This window comes from Fringilla coelebs (assembly GCF_963513975.1).
Source record: "Fringilla coelebs genome assembly, chromosome: 2".
In the NCBI taxonomy this organism is placed as follows: domain Eukaryota; kingdom Metazoa; phylum Chordata; class Aves; order Passeriformes; family Fringillidae; genus Fringilla; species Fringilla coelebs.
Genome location: NC_140029.1, coordinates 2781208 through 2804947, shown reverse-complemented (window position 1 = coordinate 2804947; position 23740 = coordinate 2781208). Strand labels below are relative to the sequence as shown.

Here is a 23740-nt window from a genome sequence, read left to right as displayed (position 1 = left end):
AAAAATGCTAAATATAAATCACCTGTATGCATCGTCTTCTTTCAAGTCTCATATCATCCTGCGGGGTTGTGGGGACAGGGGGAGTCCAGCAGCAAACAACACTGAAAAAGGGAAAGAAAACAAAAATAAACTTCTTAAAGTGCAGCCACAACTGCCCAGTTCAACCCCAAGCTAAACCAAGGAAATCCAAACAGAAAATGAAGTTTTCCAACAGGAAAAGCAAAGACAGGCATGCCAAAGACTTCTTTTCTACTGATACCTGGTTTTACAAAAACTTTCTAAGTGTCAAAATGGCAAGTATTAACTTAAATTTCAACTGGCCACAGAATCAATCTCAAAATTAACATCATCCCAAAAAATTGTCAGTTACCCATCTTTGCCAAGCCCTTAAATGCTTGGATTTTCACAGAAATTCAGTACAATATTTCTAAAACACAAATGAACTCGTGGGATTTTCCCAAATCTACAAAACATAGAACTATAAATGCATATCAATTCCTAAATGTTAAAGTTCATTTCTCCTCATAGCCTGATGACATCAAATTAAGTTCACCTTGCTGCAAATAATTAAAATATGATCAGAAAAACAGAATTGTATTTTCCATAGACAAAGAGACATAAAGACAGGAGTTTCTGCCTATATATTATAAATTACATATTATATATTACATATTGTATATATGTTATATCTAATATGTTATATATCATATATATTATCTATTATACATTATGCATTATATATTATAATAATTATTATGTATTTCTGTCTTTTTTTAAGAAAACTCCAACAGAAATTAAGAAGAACAGCAGGATTATGAACAAAAAAATTAAATTAATACCCCAAACACAACACCCAGCAACTAAGACTGGTCCAAGTATTTCCCAAGCATTTATTTTTCACTTCTTCTCCAACAATCTTTGGTACTGTATGACCTATGGAAACACCAAACCCACTCAGAATTACTGAGACTTTTAGAGAACTCTGCAAATGACTGACCAGCTGGAATTGGAGAGTTATTATTATTTAAACACCTCCTGAAATATGTAACTGCAGGCAAGTGTGAGCAGCCTAGAACGCTCCCAGCCCCTGCACTGCGAGCAGCGAGCGCCGTTCGCTCCATTTCCCCCCGACAATGAGAGCCCAGAGCCTGCACAGCCCACCCTGGGCCTGCCTGCCCTCCTGCCACCGCGCTGGCCTCGTCCCTGTGCCACTCAGAGTCACACACAGCACAGGGAAGGGGCAGGAGCACAAGGAGCTGCTTGTTGGATGTGTGTAGGAGCAGGTGTTGCAGTGGTGGGGTTGGTGATGTAGGAGCGGGTGAACTTTTGCTGTTGTGCCCCCCTGAACCCTCAGCCTTTTTATGGCTGCAGCTCCACAGAGCCCTGGGATGGCAGTGCCACATCCACAGCTGCCAGGAGCACTGCTGAGGCCACACCAGGTCCTACAAACTGGCCACTCTCGTGCCCAAATCACTTTGGTTTGAATGAGAGGTGCTGAGGGAACACCTCCCACAGCGAGCTGAGCCCACTGAGCCAGCTCAGAGCCCTGGGACTCAACAGCAAACAAGAAAGAAAAGCAAATTCTTCTTTAAACAAACTGACAATGGAATCCCAGAATGGTTTGGGCTGGAAGGGGCCTCAAAGATCATCCAGTGCCACCCCTGCCATGGCAGGGACACCCCCAACTGTCCCAGGTGCTCCAGCCCCAGTGTCCAACCTGGCCTTGGGCACTGCCAGGGATCCAGGGATGGAATTCCATCCCAGCCCTGCCCACCCTGCCAGGGAAGGATTTTTCCCCACCATCCCACTTAAACCTGTAATTTTTCAGTCTGAAGCCATTCCCTGTGTGCTGTCCCTGCATCCCCTGGAAATTGTCTCTCTCCAGGTTTCCTGGGGCTCCTGCAGGCCCTGCAAGGCCACCCTGAGCTCAGCCCAAAGCTTCTCCTGTGCAGGTGAGCAATGCCAGCTGTGCCAGCCTTTCCTGCCAGCAGAGCTGCTCCAGCCCTCTGCTCATCCTGGAGCCTCCTCTTGGCTCTCTGCAGCAGCTCCAAGTCCTGGATCACCAGGTCTGTCCATCCCACACAGGTGCCCTGAGGATGCAGAGCCTCAGTCCCAGCTCTGAAATCTCTCCGGACAATATCCTTTTTTCCCTTTACCTGCAGCACCTCTGGGTTTACAGCAGGATTACAGGAAGCCTCTGCCAGCAGCAGCAGCTCAAGGACTGAAGGACTCTTTAGTCTTTACCCCCCGAAGCTCAAGCACTGCCTGACCCCCTCCCAGTGCCACCAGTGCAAGACCAGTTTCAATCCTGACCCAGCTTATCACCAGAGTTTGAGCAATTTTCAGCCAAAATATCCTGGAGTGTTCAAGCAGTGCCTCCTCTCCATTCCAGAGTGGGAATGCTCAGCTCCCAAAGCACTGAGCCCTGAGTTATTTCAGAATTTAGAAGACACTTTAAGAGGTACCAACACTTAAGGAAGAGCTGCTGATGTGAGAAAGTCATTAACAGGCTATTAACAGGAATCAACACATTGGTGCATTTCAGAGCTGACCAGGAACACAGATCCAGCCCAGCTTCAGTCTCCTTCCAGCTCTCCATCAGCCCATCCTGGAGAACTGGAGAATTCCAGAGTGGAAAAGCAGGTGGAGCCCTGTTTTCCAAGGAGGGGTTTGAAATCTTAGCAGAGCCCACGGCAGGTGAGTCCCTGTGACAGTAACAGTGTGACACAACATAAAAGGGTAACAATTTTAGGGTTTTTTTAAATAGGTACAACCAAACTGCACCCCATAGCTGCCGGGGCAGCACCTTAACTCAGCCAGGGTCCTCAGCTGTGCCTGCATTGCCGAGTTCTTAAAGCAAAAGGCCTTTTAGACAGCCTGCACAAAGGCCTCCTGGTTTAGATAATAAATTGATGATAAGAGGAGGCAAGAGCAAATCCTACTCATCACACAGTCTGTAAGATCATTACCAGAAGAATCCCCTCAGTAATAACATTTACTGGGCTTCAGGAACCCAGTTTGATCTCCTTACCAGTACAGAACAGAAGTGAATTGGAAATAAAGGAGGAGAGGAAGGAACAGATGACAGGAAAGGTGTTAAAAAGCAAATTATTGAAAGTGGTAGAGCAAAGAGAAGAATAAAAGCTGAGGTCTTTTACTTAAACAAAGAGAGGAATTCTTAGAAATCATCTGTGCTAAAACTCTCCCTCGTGCTTTTGTTTCGTGTTTTCCTCCTGGATCTCCTCAGAGCCAGGGATGGGATCCCCTCGCAGAGGCACTCCCTGCCCCTGGGCAATCCCAGTGCGGAGTCACTCCAGGCTCAGGCACACCGAGGATGCTGAGCAGTTCCACTCCAGGTAACACCCACAGCATGGTGGACGTGGGGACACTGAATAACAAAACTTCCTCACGTTTCTGACTCCTCCTCACATCCCAGACCTGCTTTCCCTGCTGGCCTCTTGGAGAATTAAAGTTTTATTTCCTGTATTCCTTAGGAGCATTCATCCCTTCCTGCAAAACTCAATACCCAGCACACATCAATAGGTTCAGTGCAGATCAAAGTTGGGTTCAGAGCAATCAGATTTCTAAACCCCTAATAGTTAAAGTGCAAAAACCATTATTAACATGAAAATTTAATTAAAAGAGAAGTCTGCTGGGGAGGGGTTTACTTTTTACATTTTTCCTAATTAAAACCCTTCATAGAGGGACTTATTTTCCTTATTCAGGATTGCTGTATTGTAAAATTCAATATGGAATCTTTTTTGCAAAGCCACATTCAAGTTTTTCCTCTGTGAAAAGATTATTTTGTAATTTTTAAAGTCATACTGGTGGAATACAGAGAAACCCCTGCATTTCTCATGACTACACACACTGCTGGCAGAGCTGAACATAATTCAGGTCACTGACCTTCGGTGAACACAGGCAGGCCTGTTGCTAGCAACATAAAATATAAATACTTACTTAGAAACCAAATTTTTTATTTATTTATTTACTAGGAAAATTATCCTGAGGTACCCACCATGAAACTGGAGTTATTAACATACTGGAATATAATGGATTTAGACATCTGAACTATGCAGAGGCAACGGGTGATGAGGTTTGGTGTAAGATAAACTGAGCAAAAGATTCCTCAAAGACACGGATTTGGTGTTTTATTTCAAACACTGAACAGTGAAATGCAAAGTACAATCAATCCAATTGGAATTAGATTAATAAATCTGCCAGGGTGCTCAGTGACTGACAGCTTCCCAGAGGGACAAAGCTGAGGAATTTCAGAATCATTGTTCTGCCAGCACCCAGCACATGCAGCGTGCTTTGTTACCAGGGAAATCCCGTGTGTTCAGTGTCCAAATCAGCACCCATTTGAAAGCTGAACACACCCAAATTCACTGCTGCTCTTGTGACCAACATAGGTGATGATCTAGCTAAGGAATAATTCATAAGAATGAAAAGGGGGAAAAAAAAAGGCCAAGCTGTACTGAGTTCTGCTTGGTACAACTAGGGTTCACCTGCAAAATCACAGCAGAAAATTAAAAGTAAATTATGATTCTAGCATAAAAGTCCAATATATCCCTTCCCTTCAGGGCATCTGCAGGTTCCTATGTACCCCACAGCAAATGTATTAAAACACAGATAAATTAATTTGTGATCAGCACCACATCTGTCCTGCTCCCAAAGAAGTCACAAATGTCTTTCCCCAGTTTTAAGTTCTATGGGATTCTGGAACACTTTTTAGCTGAATGTTTTCACTGAAACAGCAACTACTTCAGAACTACAGAATCATGGAATGGTTTGGGATGGAAGGGACCCTAAAGATCATCCCTGGGCTGGGACACCTTCCACTGTCCCAGGCTGCTCCAAGCTCCATCCAGCCTGGCCTGGGACACTGCAGGGATTCAGGGGCAGCCACAGCTGCTCTGGACAAAGAGTTTAAAACTCATAATTCAACAAAAATGAAGTCACTCTCTTTAGGTGACTGTGTGTATTCTACAGAACCATGAGCAGAGTCACTCTCTAGCTGATGGCAGCTCACTCTCACACAGGGGGTGCAGGTTTCTCCTTCTTAAACGTTGGAAAGAGAACATTAAAAAATTTGGGAATTGAGCATTTTCCTACATCACTGGGGAAAAGTCAACAACAAGCAAAAGGAGTGGAGAGCAGACTTCCCCAGCACACCCTCATCCTCCTGAGGAGCTGCACTGGGAGTTTCCACATCAGGACGTGTGAGATGCTCAGGAACCAAGCACAGCTCAACCAAAACACGCCCAATCATGGCTTTTTTGTGTGCTGCAAATGATTTTCAGCGTTCCAAAAGCACTGGTTCCTCTGAAAGGAAGATGCTGTGAATGACTGGTTTCACTCTCACGCTGAATTTACACCACGTGATGCCAGAAGCCATCGGTGAGGTGTGAAAGCTGGTGGAAGCAGCTTTGCTGAAATCACCCAATTCTCACCCAATTCCAGAGCTGGCACGGCAGAACTGCAGTTGCAGCGGAGCAGGGATTTCTCCCCAGCAGCAGCAGAAGTGAAGCAGCCTCTGCCCTTCCTCTGCTGCAGCTGCAGTGGGACAGGGGCACTGGGCAAAGTGCACTGGGGGAATGGGCAACAGAAGAAACCCCCAATTCTTAACCCCAGCTCAGGGCTCTAAGCTGAGATGCAGATGTGCAGTGGTGCTGTCAAAATACCTTCAAATGCACCTAAAACACAACCAAATGTGATTTTATCACCCACAGAGCAGAGGTGTCACACCAGGATGAACCCAGGCAGATTCAGAGTGCAGTTTGAGTCTCTGAAATACCTGATTTATAACACACCCATTCTTCTATAATACACGATTTTTTTACAGCCTGTTTAGGAAATGCATCACTTCTAAACATGAATTGCTTCCCAGGTGTCTGAAGGAACTGAAATGTTAAATTTATAACTGACCCATCCAGCCAGAGAAGCCAGGATTTGTTTTTTTAAATATTCATTAATTCATGTGAACCCCAGAATAAAGCCTGTGGTTTTAGGGAGAATTAAACTGACACAGTGAGGGGGGAGAGGACGGGAAGAAAAACCCCACAACAAAGCTTGAAATACTTGAGATTTTTTAGATAATTTGCATCTGATGCTTTACTTACTCACTGACTAAAAAAAAAATTAATTTTAGAAGCACAAACTTCAAATATTTCCAGTCCACTGACCTTATAAGGAACGTCCAATTAGAGGGGGGAGTGGTTCTTTTTTCCACCCACTTAATAATGCCAGACAAAAGTCAAACCACTGGATTTGCATTCCTCTCCCTCCACCAAACAAAAGGAAAAGATGCTACAGCTGGAATTGCCCATCCCCTGCAATATCAGGAGCATGGGAATAAAGTCAAGTTCCAAAGTGGAATGTACATGAGGGCTGTAAATTAGTTTATCCAGAAGAATATGAAATTTTTTGCAGAGATGAGATTTTTTTCTGCAGGTATTTTTTTCCTACAGATGTCCTCAACAAGGCAAATAATTCCATGTACAAAAACGGTTTCTGTTCCTTGTGGTTGGGAAAAGAACTTGAGAAATGCAAAGCCAAACATGCCCTGCTACAGAATTGCATTCATCACTTCAGAACTTCAGACCCAGAAGTCTCAAGGGAGCACAACCTTCCTACTTCTCCCTGAATTTCTGAGCCACAAAGGAAGAAGAATTACAGGAACACCTAAAGCTGCCTCAAATTTCCACAGAACGTGGCCAAACCACTCAATTTACAGATTTTTACTGCAACCTTGATATTACTACAGCTGATTGTTCTCCCAATTTAGTGGTTACTACTACTCCTCTCATCTTTGGTTGTATTCTTTATTTACAGACCGGGCTCTGTTTCTCAGAGACCTGGCAAGGGAGGGGACTCAGGTGCAACCACCTGAACTTTTTCATCCAGGACTAGAGCTGGAAAAATCAAAATCAACCTAACTCAGACCACACCAAACAGAAATATTTTATATATTTATGAAGATTCTATGCAGCTGCTGTCCCATGTTTAAATGAAAGAAAACTTCTCCAGCTCCATTTTGGCACATGACAGGTCTGGTGTTGCTCTCAAAGATTTAAAGTTACTTATTTCAAGTATAACAATGTAGATGTTTGTTGCCCTGGTACAGCAGTACCTTTAATCTTGAAAGTTTCCAAAATATTTTCATACATGGAGATAGGCAGGTATGAAAATTAAGAAACAAATTAAGAAACAAAACCAAACAAAAGCCATAAAACAGTAAAATAACCAAGCACACAAAACCAATCACACCAAGGTGTAAGTGCTGGCTGGCTCTGTACAGAAATGGTGCAATTTTGTAAGATTTTGGGTTAGTGGCTATTTTTTTTAAGCCATGTATAGGTTTGTGAGCATTTTTAAGGACTTTTGGACCTTTTTAAACACACCAGGAACTGCTGTTTAAATGCTGCCCCTCTGGCAGCTCCCAGTGACACTGCAATGCAAACCTTTGCCTTTTATTATTCGGATTTAGACTGGACATAGCTGAGCCCTCTCAAACTGCTCTTCCAGCTCCTTTTAGCTGGGAAAACATCACACCAGCCCCAGCTTTCTCCAGACATGTCAAGAAGCACCAGGTTTAAAATCCTTGCTCAAAACACTTTCAAACAGCAGTCCCTGTGAAGTTCATCAGCTTTGAAAACTGAGTGACCAGGTTCAGGCTCCAAGACAATCAACTGCATTCAACTCCATGGGAATAAACGGAATTATTTCACTAAAATCATTATTTTTAGGCTGAAGTCTCCCAAAAAGCCAAAGGTGATGCTGATGTGGCTGCTGTGTTGCCAGAGCCCTCCCTGTGCCACACCTGGCACTGCCCTGCTGTGAGTCAGGGCTGCAGTGCTGAAAGCCCAGCTGCAGTTTGGTCACTGCCCTGCTGACTCTGCACAGCTCCACACGGAACCTGACTGACAATTCCTGCCTTGGAAGGGACCTTAAATCCCACCCAGTGCCACCCTGCCACGGCAGGGACACCTCCCACTGTCCCAGGCTGCTCCAGCCCCAGTGTCCAGCCTGGCCTTGGGCACTGCCAGGGATCCAGGGATGGAATTCCATCCCAGCCCTGCCCACCCTGCCAGGGAACAATTCCCAATTCTCAATCTCCCACCCAGCCCTGCCCTCTGGCACTGGCAGCCATGCCCTGTGTGCTGTCCCTCCATCCTTGTCCCCAGTCCCTCTGCAGCTCTCCTGGAGCCCCTTTAGGCTCTTCAGGAGCTCTGAGCTCTCCCTGGAGCCTTCTCTTCTCCAGGCCCAGCTCCCCCAGGCTGTCTCCAGAGCAGAGGGGCTGGGACCATCTTTCTGTCCCTCCTCTTGGCTCTCCAGCAGCTCCACACCCCAATGCTGGGGTCCCCAGAGCTGCAAGCAGCATTCCAGGTGGGATCTCACGAGAGCATGGGGGAGATTCACTCTACATGAAGGACATGAATAAATAAAGCTCCCACATTTTCCTCACATTGTTCACTCCAAGCCCTTCCATTTCTCAGAACACACACCCTCATCAGCTCCAAACGTTTTTCCCTAAATATGAATCATCCCTGGGATGATATTTGTTAACTTGCCACCACTCAGGATGGGTTTATGTCCCATCTGCAGCACATTTGCCATGGCCTTATTCCCCGGTTCAGGAAGCGCTGACCTAGAAAACTCTCACAGAAGGAGGAGATAAACCAAGGAACTTCAGGAAATTCTCACATCATCTGGGGATGGAGTCAAAACACCTTTCTCAGACTCACAATTCCAAGGTCTTGTTGCATTATCTTTTCAGCTTCCATCCATCCCTGCTGTTAAGCATAACATTCAAGCAAATCTTGGTATATCCCAAGGTATACTGAGATACAGGCAGGGGGAGGTAATAAGCTGCAAATTCCTCCTTTTTAAGTGGTATTCTAATCCATAAGAATAATTCAGGCATCCTATCCAAGTGATAAAAGCATGTGGATGCAAGGGAGAAAAGCCAGTGCAGACACTGGGTGCAGATCAAGCAGCAAAAGCTTTACTGGGTGCATTTATTATCACACTGAATAGAGATTTTATCAAATATTCAACCCCAAAAATACAGTTACTGGTAGCTCACTGCAGACTCCAGAATATTTGTTCTCCTACATAAAGCCATTGTCTTTAATGTTAAAAAAAAAAGATCAGAATGCGCTAATTATAATCTGATATGTACCCAAATTCCTTAGAATTTCCTCCAGGAATTCCTCATCAAGCCTTCATCCATCCAGAAAGAATTCATCATTTATAAAGCCTCCAGTAACCAAAAAGCCACGACACTCTTTCAAGTGAACTGACTGCCAATCACCCCCAGAAGTTGATTATCTCCTGCTTGTTAATAAGGGAAACAATGATTTTCTGAGCTTCAGGAATCCAGCAAGAGCTTGGAGTGGACAGGTCCTGGATGTGCAGCTCAAGCTCAGTCTGTAAATTTGGGATAATGTTGGCTTGAAGCCCTTTGTGAGAACAGGCACTATGGAGAAGCTTGGAATTCACTTGGGATTATTCCCTGTTGGCAGCTGTAAGACAAAAGTCTAAGAGACTTTTACCCCTCAGTGACATTAAGGGCCAGGAAAAGTCTCTCTAGCAGAGCTCTCTCACGTTCATTTGGTCTAACTTGACTTTAAACAGAAAAAGTTGAACCCTTGGGACAAGTTTATGGGAACTTCACCAATTCCAGCATCCCAATGAGGAGCTGACACTGGTCAGTCTGATGCTCTCCAAGATGCTTCTCATTTGTTCAAGAAGTAGACACTGCACTTAATTGTTGATAAACTTATCCATTTAAGTATCTAGGTCACAGTAAGACTATACAATTTTTATTAAATACCAGTATCTCTGCCAGCATCAGAAGTTGGTAAGGGCCTTACCAGAGAAGTTTGGTTTCCTGTAGCATTTTTTTTCCTTGATAACAATTCCTAAAATGGTTTAAATAAGGCAGGTTGCAGGAAGGAAATGAGGACAAATTAAAAAAAAAAAAAAAAAAAAAGGCTTTTAAATCCTGACCTTATAACCCTCCAAAGAGCACTGAGGATTGCCAAGTCCAAGGTATCCAGGAAATAAAAAAGCAAGAAAACCTTTAGTGTCCCACTGAAGTTCACACTCCCAAGAATAGCTTGGGATGGATGGAAAGACTCCAAAACAAAGCCCCTTTTCCAGCAGATCTTGTCTTTACTTTTGTACTAATGATACTGAGCTGGTGCATTCCATGGAATGAGCTGTGCTTCTTAGGAAAACTGCTGGGAAAAGGGAACTTTTGGTACAGGGCTGCTCCTGTTCCCATGTCGTGGAATAGCTCAAAAAGAGGGTCCTGCCCAGGGAGCTCTGCAGTGCCCATCCCTGCAGGTGTGCCCTGGAGGTGGCACTGAGTGCTCTGGGCTGGGGACAAGGTGGCCGTGGGGCACAGCTGGCACTGCCTGGGCTGGCAGGGCTTTCCCAACCATTTTCCAAAAGAATTCTGGGATTCTCTGATCCAGCAGCCAAGGCCTGGAACTTGCCCTTTTTTGCTCAGACATTTTTGCCTGAAATATTTCATGGGCAGTCAACCCAAAGCAACTCAGGGAAAAGAGAAATTTGGCTTCAGGAGAAGTGCCATGGAATACCAAAAAAGGGGATGGAGGGAGGGAAGACAAGCACCAAACACCAGAACAGAATTCTGTGCCTAAAGAACCTCAGCTACTCCTGGAACTGAGAAGTGCCATGAAAAAAACCACACAGAAACCAAGCAGGATGGACAGAGTTCACTGGAAAACTATTCAAAGGGATTAAAAAAAATTCAGGAAGAAAATCATCAGTGAAGCAGTGAGTTACCAGAGATAAAGCATTTATGAGCAGTAATTTTATTTACTAAGAGGGAACTAATGAACATCTCTGAAGACAACCATTCTCAGTTATGTTTATTATCATACAAGAATTCCAAAGATTGGAATGGCATGGAGAAAGCAGGTCCCAAAAACTCAGAGAAGCCAAGGGGATGGGCAGAAGAATTTCACTGTTTTTTTTCCTGCCATAAATAGTAAGAGCAATTGAGAAATTGCTCAATCTCCCAGTTTTATTTGAAATCACTTTAGATTGTTAAAATGTGGATGGACATTCAAATGGATGGATTCAGATATTAAAGCATGAGCACTTCTGTCTACTTTCCCAACAGGTAAATAATGATCAACCAAATTTAAATAATTTGGGCTAAAGTATTGTGCATCTGAATGCATGGACGTGAAACTGGTCACCTATCTAAGAGGACAAGCAAACATGGAATTTCCAAAAGAGTTTGGGTTGGTTTTTAACATAACTGGCCCAGCTGGTGGTTGTGTGGAATAGAAACTTTTTTTTGTCTCATTTATAGAGCAGGAAGAAGAAAATAAAGCATCTTCACTCCACAATTCAGCATCTGGTATCAGCAGGTTCTGCTCACAGCTTACACAGTGAAAATACCTTTTCTTACAAGTTAACTTTGGGAACTTCAATTCATTTTTCAGTTGGCCCAAAAAGGAAAAACACATTTTGTGTGTGCATGCCTATCTTAAGGCAATACAGAAGTCAAGTGAAAATTCAAAAGTAAATGAGACAGAGACAAAACCTGTATGTTGTATTGGTTTGTGGTATTGTTTTGGGGGGAATGCACAGAAAATTAAAAACTTGGGGTTTCTCAAGAGGTTTTAGTGTTTAAAATGGGGATTTATTCCTATTGGGGCAGAGAAGGGAGAAAGAACAAGCAACTGAGCAAATTACAGTAAGAGAGGGGCTGGCAATGACCTGGGAGAAAAAGGGCACAAGCAAAAGTTAGAAAATTGTTAAAAAGGTGAGGAAAAACTCGAGGAGGAAGAGAAGGGAAAAGAGAGCAAGAGGAGAAGCATCAGGAGGCAGGAATGATTCCCAAGCTGAGGCTGTGCTGGGAGCGCACACGCAGGGCAGCGCCGAGCACGGAGCTCGCAGGGTTGAGCCAGCAACAGGGCAGAGAGGCAGAGCAAGGAGGGGACAGAGGTGACAGAGGATGATTTACTGCACAAGGGGTGGCAAGAATTCCTGGGAATGGTGTTCTCCACACAGTGCCAGGGCTCTCAGGGGCACTTACCCAAGCCCTGCTGCTGCCCACCCACACAGCCCATTCCACCAGCCCTGCTGCAGTGTAACCCGACTCCCACCCCCACGCACACCCCAACGGTAAAAATATAAAATTATCTATTTCAGCCAACTCACCCTGCCAGCCTGATTCACTGGCTGGGCTGACAAACAGCTGTGCCAGCACAAAGCAGGTGGGAGCAGGCAGCCCCAAGGGAGGGAAGGGGAGCTGCTCAAGGGGGCACTGCCTTCAAAGAACTCCCGGTTGCACTCTTTGCCTTGGAAGAACTCTTCCAACAATTTCCCTCCAAGCTCTTCCATGATCTACACCCTGTACAGGAACTTCCCATCAAGCCTTCATCCATGTATGGATACCTCCAAAAAGAATTCATCATTTATAAAGCCTTCAATGGTCAAAAAGCCATGACTCTCTTTCAAGTGAACTGCCTGCCAATCACCCCCAGAAGTTGATTATCCCCTGCTTGCCAACACTTGTAACACCAGCAGGTTAATGCTGGCCCTCACCCCGCGTAGATGAAACACAAAACCAATTCTTTCTTTTCATCTTTATGCTTCTTTTGTATCAATTATTTCAAATTGGGCATAGGAACAGGTTTGGGGACAGCAAGGTCATTTTCACCAGCCCCAGGAAAACATGGACAGATCTGGGTGGGTGGAAGGAAAAAGGGGGAGAAAATCAACATTGCTTGTGGTTTTCTCTGAATATGCTGTTCTTGCTGTGCTGCCCTTCAGCATCCTCTCAGCACTGGAACTATGTACCAGCCTATGGCCTTATCTCATTCCAGAAGACTGATCTGGAGGAAAAAGAGATCATGAATTCTGCTTGAATTTCCCCCAGATTTAAGAGGGTGTAGCCACAGAAGACCAATAATTCCAGTCTTTATTCCCCAGCTCCAGTTGCTCCGCTTCCCTCCACTGCCAGCACTACCAGCAGCGTCTCAGGACTCTGTCACAAGTTTGGTCAGCTGAAAACCAGAACACATTATTTTTAAAGAGTTTTATTGAAGACATTTAGTCAGTTTTCCCTCCAAAATCCAAGCACACTCCAGCACAGAAAAAGGTGGGTCACACACCCCATGGACACTGGCACAGGTAACTCTCTGCTCCCCAGGCTGGTCACTCCTTAAGGCTCAGAACTCAGCCCTGCCAGAAAAGTTGCAGCTCTTGGACTGGTAAGATGGAGCTGTGGATGTCTCACCTCTGAAGTGCTCAAGGCCAGGTTGGATGGGGCATGGAACAAGCTGGGAAGGAGTTCCTGCCCAGGGCAGGGGGTTGGAATGAGACAATCTTTACAGTCCCTTCCAACCCAAACCATTCCATGATTCCATATTGCAATCACACAAAGTGGGCAAATCCCATAAATGTCTCCTTGCCCTTCTATATGAAAGAAGTTGTATAAATGTCATATCCATTGAAATTCTCATTTATTCATTGCACAGATGCTTCTCATGTGCACCAGGAGGAGAGCACACAGAAAACAACCAACCCAGTCAATCCAGCTATCCCAAAATGATACCATTTCCTGAAATACCACATCACTTTTCCCAAAATTGAGGTACGAGGATTAAATGGGAAAAGAGGTTGCAAATTAAAAATCAGCATTTTTTAAAGACAAACTCTGTTTGTGAAAAACGAGTTCAAATCCTAATTCCCCCAAATTTCCAACAAATCCTAAATTCCTTGAGCAGACCTCTATGTGGATGTGCTGAGTCACTCTCCAACCTTAAGAGGCTGCTTTTTCAAGTTACAGAGCACTCAGAATACAAACTCCAGGCAAATGAAACTGCAAATGCAAAGAGCATCCTGCTATTAAAGCATCAGACACAGAAACCCTTCAGCCCAGCTCCACCCGCTGCGTCACCCGGTGACTTTGGGCACCCGCCGGGTCACCAAGGGAAATATAAAAATATAGAAAAATAGAAAAAGTCTTTTATGGAAAGAGTGAGAAAGTACTGCAATGGTTTGCCTGGGGAGGTGGTGGAGTGCCCATCCCTGGGTGTGTTTAACAAAGCCTGGATGTGGCACTGGGGGCCAGGGCTCAGTTGAGCTGGTGGGGCTGGGCTGGACTCGATGGTCTTGAAGGTCTCTTCCAACCCAGGGATTCTGGGATTCTGTGACTTTGGGCACTCACCAGGTGACTCTGGGCACTCACCAGGTGACTCTGGCCTGTCACTTCACCCTTTGGCTTTCACTCCCTGCTGGAGAGTAGCTCAGGGAGTTCTTTATCTCATGCTGCGTGCAAGGAAAGCACACAAAGCTCTACAAGATGCCAAAAATCTCTGAATTCCCTCTCTTCATCCCAAAAACCAGCAGCTCAGTGCCTTAGGTCAGGCTGGCAATAGGATACAGAAAGTTTGGGTGGATAGGGGTTTTCTGTATGTTAGATCCCAAACACTGAAAAACTTTTCCATGGCATGCTGGAAAAATCCATTAGAATTTACTTGATTCAGGTACTAAAATGTGGCATGAGAAAGTCCCAAACCTAAAACCAAATGCAGGGTCTGGACAGTGATCAATAACTAAATTTCACTTCCAAGTAAATATATTTTATATGTTACCTGATAAAAGATAGTTCTGACCACCAAAAACAAGAGATGATTCTCCCATTTTTGTGGGTGCTTGACTTAGTTTGGGAATTTTTATGGAAATAATGAAAAAGTCAAGTGTAACTCCACAGAGACAGTCAAGACTGAAATGTTGGGAGGAAGACCAGGTTTCCAACCTATGGAATATAATCCAGACCTGTTTTCTCATGGACATCAAGGAAGTTTATGTATTTGGCACTGTCAGGTTGGGGGTTCAGAGGTTTCAGAACACACATTGTGACTAACACAAAACTTAGAAATTGCATTCTGGGCCCACTCTGTGATTGCTAAAAATGTATCTTGAGCTTCAGCCTCACCTCAAACCACAGCCCTCAGATTCTTTTGTTTTATGCAAAAAAAAATCATGCAAAAATGAAAATTAAGATTTGGTTTTTAAAGTAGCAGTGGTCCAGAGGAAGAAAGTAACAGCAAAGAAACCTGTATCAGAAAATACCAAAGGACTTCTTTTCAAATATGGAAATCTCAACATCAAATTCTTCATCCCATATTCAAAGTCTTGTATAGAAATAATCACAAGTTCTCACATTTCAAATAAAATTAGGTAGGAACTACAAGACCCAAAATCTTAACAAAAGAGTGAGGCCAACACTTACAAAATACTGGGTTATATTATGTAGGCCCAGGATTATACTTCTGAGGTAGAAAAAAATAGTGATAAATATTTCAAAAATGAGGAATGACATAAGGAAGGTCAGTTAAGTCCACCCTCTCTCTTAGCAGACTTTGGAAATACACATTAAAGGACAACAAATATAAGCTTAGGAAATCTTTGTCACACACACAAAAAATTATTGACTGATCTCAATTAGAACATGTTCCTGATTAAAAAAAATAATAATAAATTAAGAACTGGAAGTTAATACACTGGAGAGAAAAGGAGAAATAAAAGAAATGAAAAAAAAACCAAACAAACACCCCAAGCCAGAAAACCTCCTGTGCCTCAGCATGTGAGCCCACCATGAACTTCTCAGTGCCAGGAGGAGATTTCATGACATGAACTACTCCAATGTGGTCTTTCCTTATTTTCAAATTTTTAAAAAATGACTGAGATTGGCTTTTGTGCTGTGGAATCAAAGCCCCAGACCCTGCCCTGCCCAGAGGTCACTGCTCACCTCCCTCTGGTGTTCCCAACCCAAAGCACCACATGTGTGCTGGCAGGAGCCCTCATAAAATGTCCCTTTGTCACACCAGGACACCCCTTCCTCCACACAGCAAACCCGGGGTCTGTGGGCCTGTGCACTTCATCTTTTACATTTCAGCTAAACTGAAACAGGTTTTTCAATAAATCTGCTCCATTTAAGGGGCATTTTTGTAAGTTTTGCATTTCAAGATGCATCACTGGAACTTTGTGAACTGTAAGAAGAACTTATTTTCTCATTTCTTGAAATAACTGGGTGCTGATTAAGAACATCCAGCAGAAAACCAGAAATAAACACTCACTTTATGCAGGTGGAATACAACCATTATACACTAGTTACACAACTATCTTTGCATAATAAGAGAAAAAGTGGGGTTTTTAAACCAGCCTTCAAAAGGGGGAACTTGATAACACCACAACTTGGCCAACTGGTTTTCCTTGCTTGATTGGCTTCTGCAATAAATTAAATGGAAATATTCTAGCAAAAACTTGGGTTTGGGTTTACTGTGTGGCAGTAATCAAGTAAATGGGCACTGGGTAGAACCTTCAAACCCACTTTTAGAAATCTGTGTCCAGTTCTAATAGGAGAAAAGCATTTCTGGTGCCCATCACAGAGAGCAAAGTCCTCTGGACTCCAGAGTGAGACCCAAAGCAGCCAGAGTTGCCAACAAGCACCAAGGAAGGCAGTGCAGGGCCTGTGCTCCATCTGTCTCCACCTGTGCTCCTGGATTTCTCAAGGTTTCAACACTGAGCTCATAAAGTTTTAAAAGGTCCATGCTGTGAACATGACTCTGGTTAATTTAACTCCACAGAGATACATAAATGAATGTTGTGATGGGTCAGAGACTGCAGGGCTCACATGGACACTGCACTGCAATCGTGGAAAACGCAGCTGAGAACATCTCCAGACCGGCCCTGCAAGGACACAGGACCAACCTTCCTGAAGGGCCACACCAGAGAAAGGATTTCCACCCACACCTCCAGATTATGAGTTTTAGACCTTCTATCATTAAGCTTTTGTACAGCACACTATCAAATTACAGTAATTACCAGAACTCACAGCCTTTTTATTTACAGAAGGAAACCCAAACCACAAACACACGGATTTCCCCAAGGCTGTCCTAGAAATTCTGTGGAGCAGCACGTGAGGAACGGACAGGGACCCCCAAGTCAGGAAATGTGACACAGAAAGAAACAATACTTACTCCATGTTGTAAATACAAAGCAAAACAGAAATCAGATCCCAAGGGTCTCTAATAAATACAACACAAACTCAAGCAATTCTTATTTGTCCTTATAGAAACTTTACCTGTATAACACATCTCTTACACTCTTTTCACTCAGACTTCAACTGACTCATTTGTGATGCTGACTCTAGTAGAGATAGTTCACAAACACATTGATTCACTTCAAATTTAAGCTTTATAATTAAGTTAAAAATTAAGCTTTACAATTAATAAAGATATACTAAGATTCTTAAAAATAATAAACCACCACAGAAAGTTTGAGGAGCTACAAAAGTCATTCCAAGAGAAGATGTAGTAGCTGGGTAGTTGCAAGGTAGTTATTACTACCCAGAGTTGCACCTACTACTGCCTCTGATTTTGGGGCAAAGAGCCAGAAAAGTCTGGACCCTCTGGTTAGAGCTTGACTTCAGCTAAAGTTTAAAAACTCTGTCAGGGACAGAGACAGGGGACCCATGGCACCCTCACAAGTGACAAGACACAGAGCTGTGGAGGGCAGACAGAGAGCAGGGATGGCATCCAGAGGGACCTGGGCAGGCTGGAGAGGTGAGGCTGGGAGAGCCTCATGGAGCCCAGCAAGGCCAAGAGCCTGGGCTGCCATGGGGAACCCCAAACACAAACCAGGTTGGCTGGGGAGAGGATGGAGAGCAGCCCTGGGGAGGAGCCTGGGGGTGTTGGCAGGTGAGAAGCTCAGTGTGTTCTTAGCTCTGCACTGGGAAAGGGATTGGGATTGTGCCCCTGTGCCCCCACAGGTGAGAGCCCACCTGCTGCAGAGAGCCCAGAGGAGGCTCCAGGATGAGCAGAGGGCTGGAGCAGCTCTGCTGGCAGGAAAGGCTGGCACAGCTGGCATTGCTCACCTGCACAGGAGAAGCTTTGGGCTGAGCTCAGGGTGGCCTTGCAGGGCCTGCAGGAGCCCCAGGAAACCTGGAGAGAGACAATTTCCAGGGGATGCAGGGACAGCACACAGGGAATGGCTGCCAGTGCCAGAGGGCAGGGCTGGGTGGGATCTTGGCAATGAGGAATTGTTCCCTGGCAGGGTGGGCAGGGCTGGGATGGAATTCCATCCCTGCATCCCTGGCAGTGCCCAAGGCCAGGCTGGACACTGGGGCTGGAGCAGCCTGGGGCAGTGGGAGGTGTCCCTGCCATGGCAGGGGTGGCACTGGATGGGCTTTGAAGGGTTGGAATCCTGGGATTCCATGAAAAATCTGATTTGATTGGGAAGACAGATCCATAGGTGCAATCACACACACCCCCAGCATTTGCAGGAGTGCTCCTTTCCTGCACAGGGCCTGCCATAACAATTTCAGTTTCTGAAGGAACACTCTGACATTGACAGAAAGTCACCCCAAGTACAAGAGCACAGAATTCTAAGCTTAGGAACAGCTCATGATGGTGAAAAATGTGCTTTAAGCTGTCATTCCACAACACTGACCCAGTGTTTGTTGTATTTATGAGTAACTTCTATAGCAATGAAAACTCCCAAGATCTTGTAACATTAACAAAGAAATCAATGTATTTCTAACACTAACTCTGGCACAGCATTACATTAATGCCTAATTATCCACAAGTTGGAAAGAATAACAATAAAGGAGCCAGAATCATGATCCTGGAAAGTTACTGAGCTTCCAGTATCAATCAGATTTTGAAAGAGTGTATGGAAACTGATTTGTCTGTGGCCACACATACCCCCTCTATGTATTTAAAGTATAAGTCCTGTTCAAACTGCATTTAAAAACTGGAATATATGAGGTTCTACAGCTGTGAGCAGGGAACAGCTGTAGTTACAAGCAGACAGGGCAGAGATCAGGGTGAGGGAACTCTCAGTGACCAGGACAAGACAGAACTGAGGAAGTACCAACACATTCACTTCCCTGACAATATTTCTCTCCTCTTTTAACCCTTCCTCGAGTTTTAACTCAAACTGAGATCAGGGACACAAAACTGTTCCTTCTATAAAGGAGATGCCTATGTTCCAACAGGACCAGAGTAAATGAGTTATTAGCAATTTATGGAGTCCACAAAAGCCCAAATCATGAGCTGAACACATTCAGGGAAAGGGGGTTTGGAATGAAATGTTGTTTGCAGTCAGGAAACCACAAAACCAGTGAACAACAGGTTTTGGGGACACTAAGATTTAAAGTTTCACTGGCAAGTTCAATTTAATTATTAAAATTATTTACTTATGCTTTTGTGAACTAGTCATCCTACTAATTTGATATTTTTTTCCAGTAACTCAACAAAATTCAGTCTCATTTTTTTCCCATTATTTTTGAAGGAATGACTCTGCCATCAGAAATCAATTTGTACATTTCCATCCCTCTCTTATTTCACCATCCAAACAGTTACCAAAAAGAAAGAGGAAACTTTTCAACACAAAGAGGTATTAATGTATTATTAACTATTCCTTTAACTGACTCACAACACGGTCTATTTTTATTTGCCTCTGGGGGAAAAGAAAAAGGGGGGGAAAAGGGAATGCTAGGAGGCTTTGGAACTTTATGTAACAGCAATTGAAAGCTTGGTCTCTCACAGCTGGAACAAAACTGACTCTTAATGGACTTAATTTTACTTTCATTTACTCAGTTTCACTTTCAGGTACTTGGTGCTACCCAGACCTGGAAACTTTGCATGGAGAATGTTTACAAATAGGTGTCAGCTTGTGGTGTTTCAGTGACAGAAGCATTTCCCTGCCTGTCCAAGATTCTGAGCTGGGATTTCACAGATTTTGTTTTCATACAGGGGCCTGAAGCAGCACCAGTTTCCCACTGTATGGATGATGCAGGCAAAGCTGCTGGGAATTGTCTCCCACATTTCCCTGGCCCTTCAGGGGAGACTCTCCCCAAACATCATAAGGTCAGGACACCTTGGAATAAATAAGATGATAAAGCCAATACCCTTCAAAGTGAGCCCTGCCAGGGTTAGGACACAGCAGAGCCCTGCTCTGAAGGAATGAAATCCACTGGTACCAGCAAAAGCAGCCCAGTTATTTTCCCAGTCACTCTGGGATAAATAAGAACCAAATGCAGAATTGTACCTTCCTTACCCAAAAGAGGAAAAGATGGATAAAGCACTGGATAATCACTGCAATTCTGCTGGTTTGTTGTGTCACCTTGAAGAGCCAGCACTGGGGAACTCCACATAAGGAGCATGTCTTCGTGGAAGTAACCATTCCTGACTTTTCAAAGTTTCTCTGGTGTTTTTAAGGCATCCAAAGACTACAGTTCCCATAAGCCTCCTCCTGAAGGACCCGTGGAGGTGAGGAAGGAAAGGAAGAGCATTCCCCTTCTCCTCATTACTTCTTTCTCCCCTCAGAAGCTCACAAGAAAAGCAGTTGGCTCAGACAGGTTTTTGGTATTATTTCAAATAATAAAAATAATAACAAATAACAAAAAAAAAAAGTCTTAGAACAAAAAAGAACTGTCACTGCATAAACGTTTGAGTAGCCAGAAAGTTATTACATAATTTTTGTGAAAATGTATTTCTTATCAACCTCTTTGCAGAGATGAAACTGTAAATTCAACAAATAATGTATTGTACTCAGTTATAAAGACAAAAGCAGCAGTTCTCTGTAAATAATCCTATTCTACAACAACAGATCTATTTACAAAAGGATTTCAGAAGTTATACAACTCCCATAATATAAAGGTATCAGAAAGTTTTGTACTTTAATGTGGAGAACAGCTCTCCAAATGGCATTCAAAATGACCATGGAAAGGCTAAACAGATACCAGACTGCAATTCTCACCCAAAACCACAAACTGTCACACAACTCCCATCCTACAGTCCCACAGCCAGGCTTAAAAGCACCTGAAATGAACAGGTTTAAAGAGGAATTCCCAAAAGATAATCTAATTATAGCAACAAAAAGTGCTTTTTTTGGTACCAATTGTTTTTAGTCTTCAAATCAGCACCCAGCTGAGCTCAGATGAAGCTGTGAAATGCCTGCATGGCAAATAAAAGCTCCGTTTTTGAGTGTTTATTCTTTTCACATACCATCTGAGCAGGTGGTCCAGTTTCAAACATGACTTGAAGATGTGGCACATGTAAGCAAGTCTGTCCTAATTAAATGTCACTTGAAAAGCTCCACCGAGGCACAGTTTTTCCCGGACACCAGTGGTGCTCTGCTGCTTTGTTTAAACTCTCAGCCACTCTGCAGAAGTCTCCGATGGCCATCAGGTGCTAATCCCCACCCTGCACCACCCCCAGAGTCCCAAACTGGATCGGTTCCCCGTGAGTCCCCACTTGTTTCACACGAGGAAGGGAACCCTGCCCATAAATCGGCACTGAAAGGGAGAACTCTTGGCTGCTATTAGGTAAAATTATCCCTGTCACTGTCCAGCTGGGGGAGGGGATGCCAATGACAAGTCCTAAATCCACCCGAGTATTGATGCAGGAACTGTAACACTCGCTGCTCCTGTAACCAACCCTACCTGTAAGCCTGGAAACAATATCAAACTCTTGACCTATTGCCTTCCTGGCTTAAGAAAACCTTGCTGGCTCTTCAATTTTGAACAAGATATACTTGCTTCACCCAAGGAATACTCCAAAGCCATGAATTAAACTCAATAAGCTTCATAAACTTGGATGGAATTTTTAATTCACAGCAGAAAATGTAAATTTAACACTTCACACACATATTCTACTTCAGACTGCAAATAAAAAGTCTAGTTCTAAATAATTCATGTAAGCCAAAAACATGAAGCGTAGCCTACAAAAGTATCTATATATACACACACCAAATATATATAGATAATAGTTAACAAATACTAGCTCAGAGTTATTTTCAGTGTTATTATTCTAATTCTATAAAGAATAATTAATTTTCCAAAAATATCCAACCTACAGAGGTTGGGGGAAGGGCGGCGTGGAGAAAGAGAGAAACAAGTTTACCAAAAACTTTTTAGGGCTACAGACTTTTCCAAGGAGGGAGGTTAAATTCTGCTTGGTTACAGGCAGAGAATTAAACACTACCAGAAACGAAATGTTTGCTAATTTATCACCAGATATCATCTAAGTGTTCTTCAACTTCACACACCTTTCTTGAGGAAAAGGTAAGGAAACACCAAGAAGATAATAAAAAAAAGTTGGTAACTTGTTCAAACCCAGGCCCCCATGAAACTCCATCCACCTCACTGTGACTGCAAGTACCTCCTGGCAAAAGTTACCAGCACACTCTCGTTCGGATTCAACCAGGATGGTTGTCAAAAACACGCCTGTCGACTTATTTTGGAGTCAGTTACTCCGTCTTCCTTGATTTTAAATAACAATAAATGTTCATTTCCCCCGACTGCTGTGGAGTAACAGGAGAACTAAGTAACAGCAGCAATCTAGAGACATGATCAAAGAAGCCCTACGTGGTCATTGGACAGGCTAAACCCAAAACTTCAAAGCCGACTGAGATTCACAAACACGCCAATTTCTAAATTTCGAATTGCAGGACTTTAAAATGCGTTTTGTGATCCCGCGGCGGCGGGAGGGAACTCTGACCACTCCAGAGGAGCACCCAGTGCATCCGAGCAGAGCTCCAATTCCTCCAGCAACACAAAGCTGAATCCCTAAAAGGCCGCGGCCAGCTACTAAAATATGGAACCAGGGAATCATTACTGATGGAAAAGACCTCCGAGATCATCGAGTCCAACCTATGGCCACCTTGTCAACCAGACCACGGCACCGAGAGCCACGTCCAGCCTTCCCTTAAAGACCTCCGGGGACGGTGCCTCCACCAGCTCCCCGGGGAGTGCCCGTGTGTCCCTGCCTGTCCCTGTGCCTGTGTGTCCCTGCGTGTCCCTGTGTCTATTCCCAACGCTGCTCCCTCCTCCTCCCCACCCCCACCGAAGGGATGACAGGCACCTCGCTCAGGTAACTCCTTCCCCATCTTCCCCGCACCTTCCCCACCCGCCCCACCGGCCCCTCACAGGTGCCGGGGCATCCCAAACCTCCCCTACAACAGGTGATGCTCCAAGTCCTGCCGCCCTCCTCGCCGCCAGCCCGGCCCGAGCCCTCGCACCCGCCCACCGCAGGGCGTTGCGCATAACACCGAGAGGCTCCGGGCGAGCTCCCTTCCTCCATCGCCGCTCCCAAGGCCCGGGAAGCCACAGCCGCGCTCCAAGGGGAAAAAGGCCGCGGGCTGCGGAGGGGCGGGCGGGGATGGATCCCGGCCCTGCCGCCGCTCCCGCTCTAAGATGGCAGCGAAGCGCTGCGGCCCCTCCGCCGCGGGCCCGGGCGAGGCGGCCCCGGCTCGTCCCGCGGTGCGGCGTCTCACTCACCCGTGCGGCGGCTTCTCCCGGGGCGAGGCCTCTCCCTCCGCGGGGCGAGCGCCGGGCGCGTCCTCCCGCTCTTCCCCGGGGGCCTCGGCGGCGGCGGCGCCTCCTCCTCCCTCGGGCCGCGGGTCTGCCCGCGGTGGGAAGGGGAGCCCGGGCGGCCCGGCGGGTCCCCGGCCGGGCTCCGGCTGTTCGCTGCCCTCACAAAATGGCGCGCGGTCCAAACCTGCGCAGCGCCCGGCGGCGGCTCGGCCTCGCCTCGGCTCGGCTGCGATCGGCGGCCTGAGCCCCGGCCGGGAGCGCGGGGACAGCGGCGGGGGGAGCGGGAGGAGCGGGAGGAGGAGGAGGAGAAGGAGGAGGAGGAGGGGATGGGGGGAAGCGCAGCGCCGTACCGAGCCCCCG

At 45.2% G+C, this 23740-nt stretch overlaps 1 protein-coding gene across 1 annotated transcript in view; it reads right to left on the bottom strand.

Annotated features, from left to right (window-relative positions):
- DYRK1A (dual specificity tyrosine phosphorylation regulated kinase 1A) overlaps positions 1-23740 on the bottom strand; it is a 75727-nt gene extending 51987 nt beyond the window's left edge. Inside the window, 2 exon segments of the mRNA XM_084224001.1 lie at positions 23-101; positions 23345-23740. Coding sequence (XP_084080127.1) covers positions 23-32 — 10 coding nt within the window. The 5' untranslated portion in view covers positions 33-101; positions 23345-23740.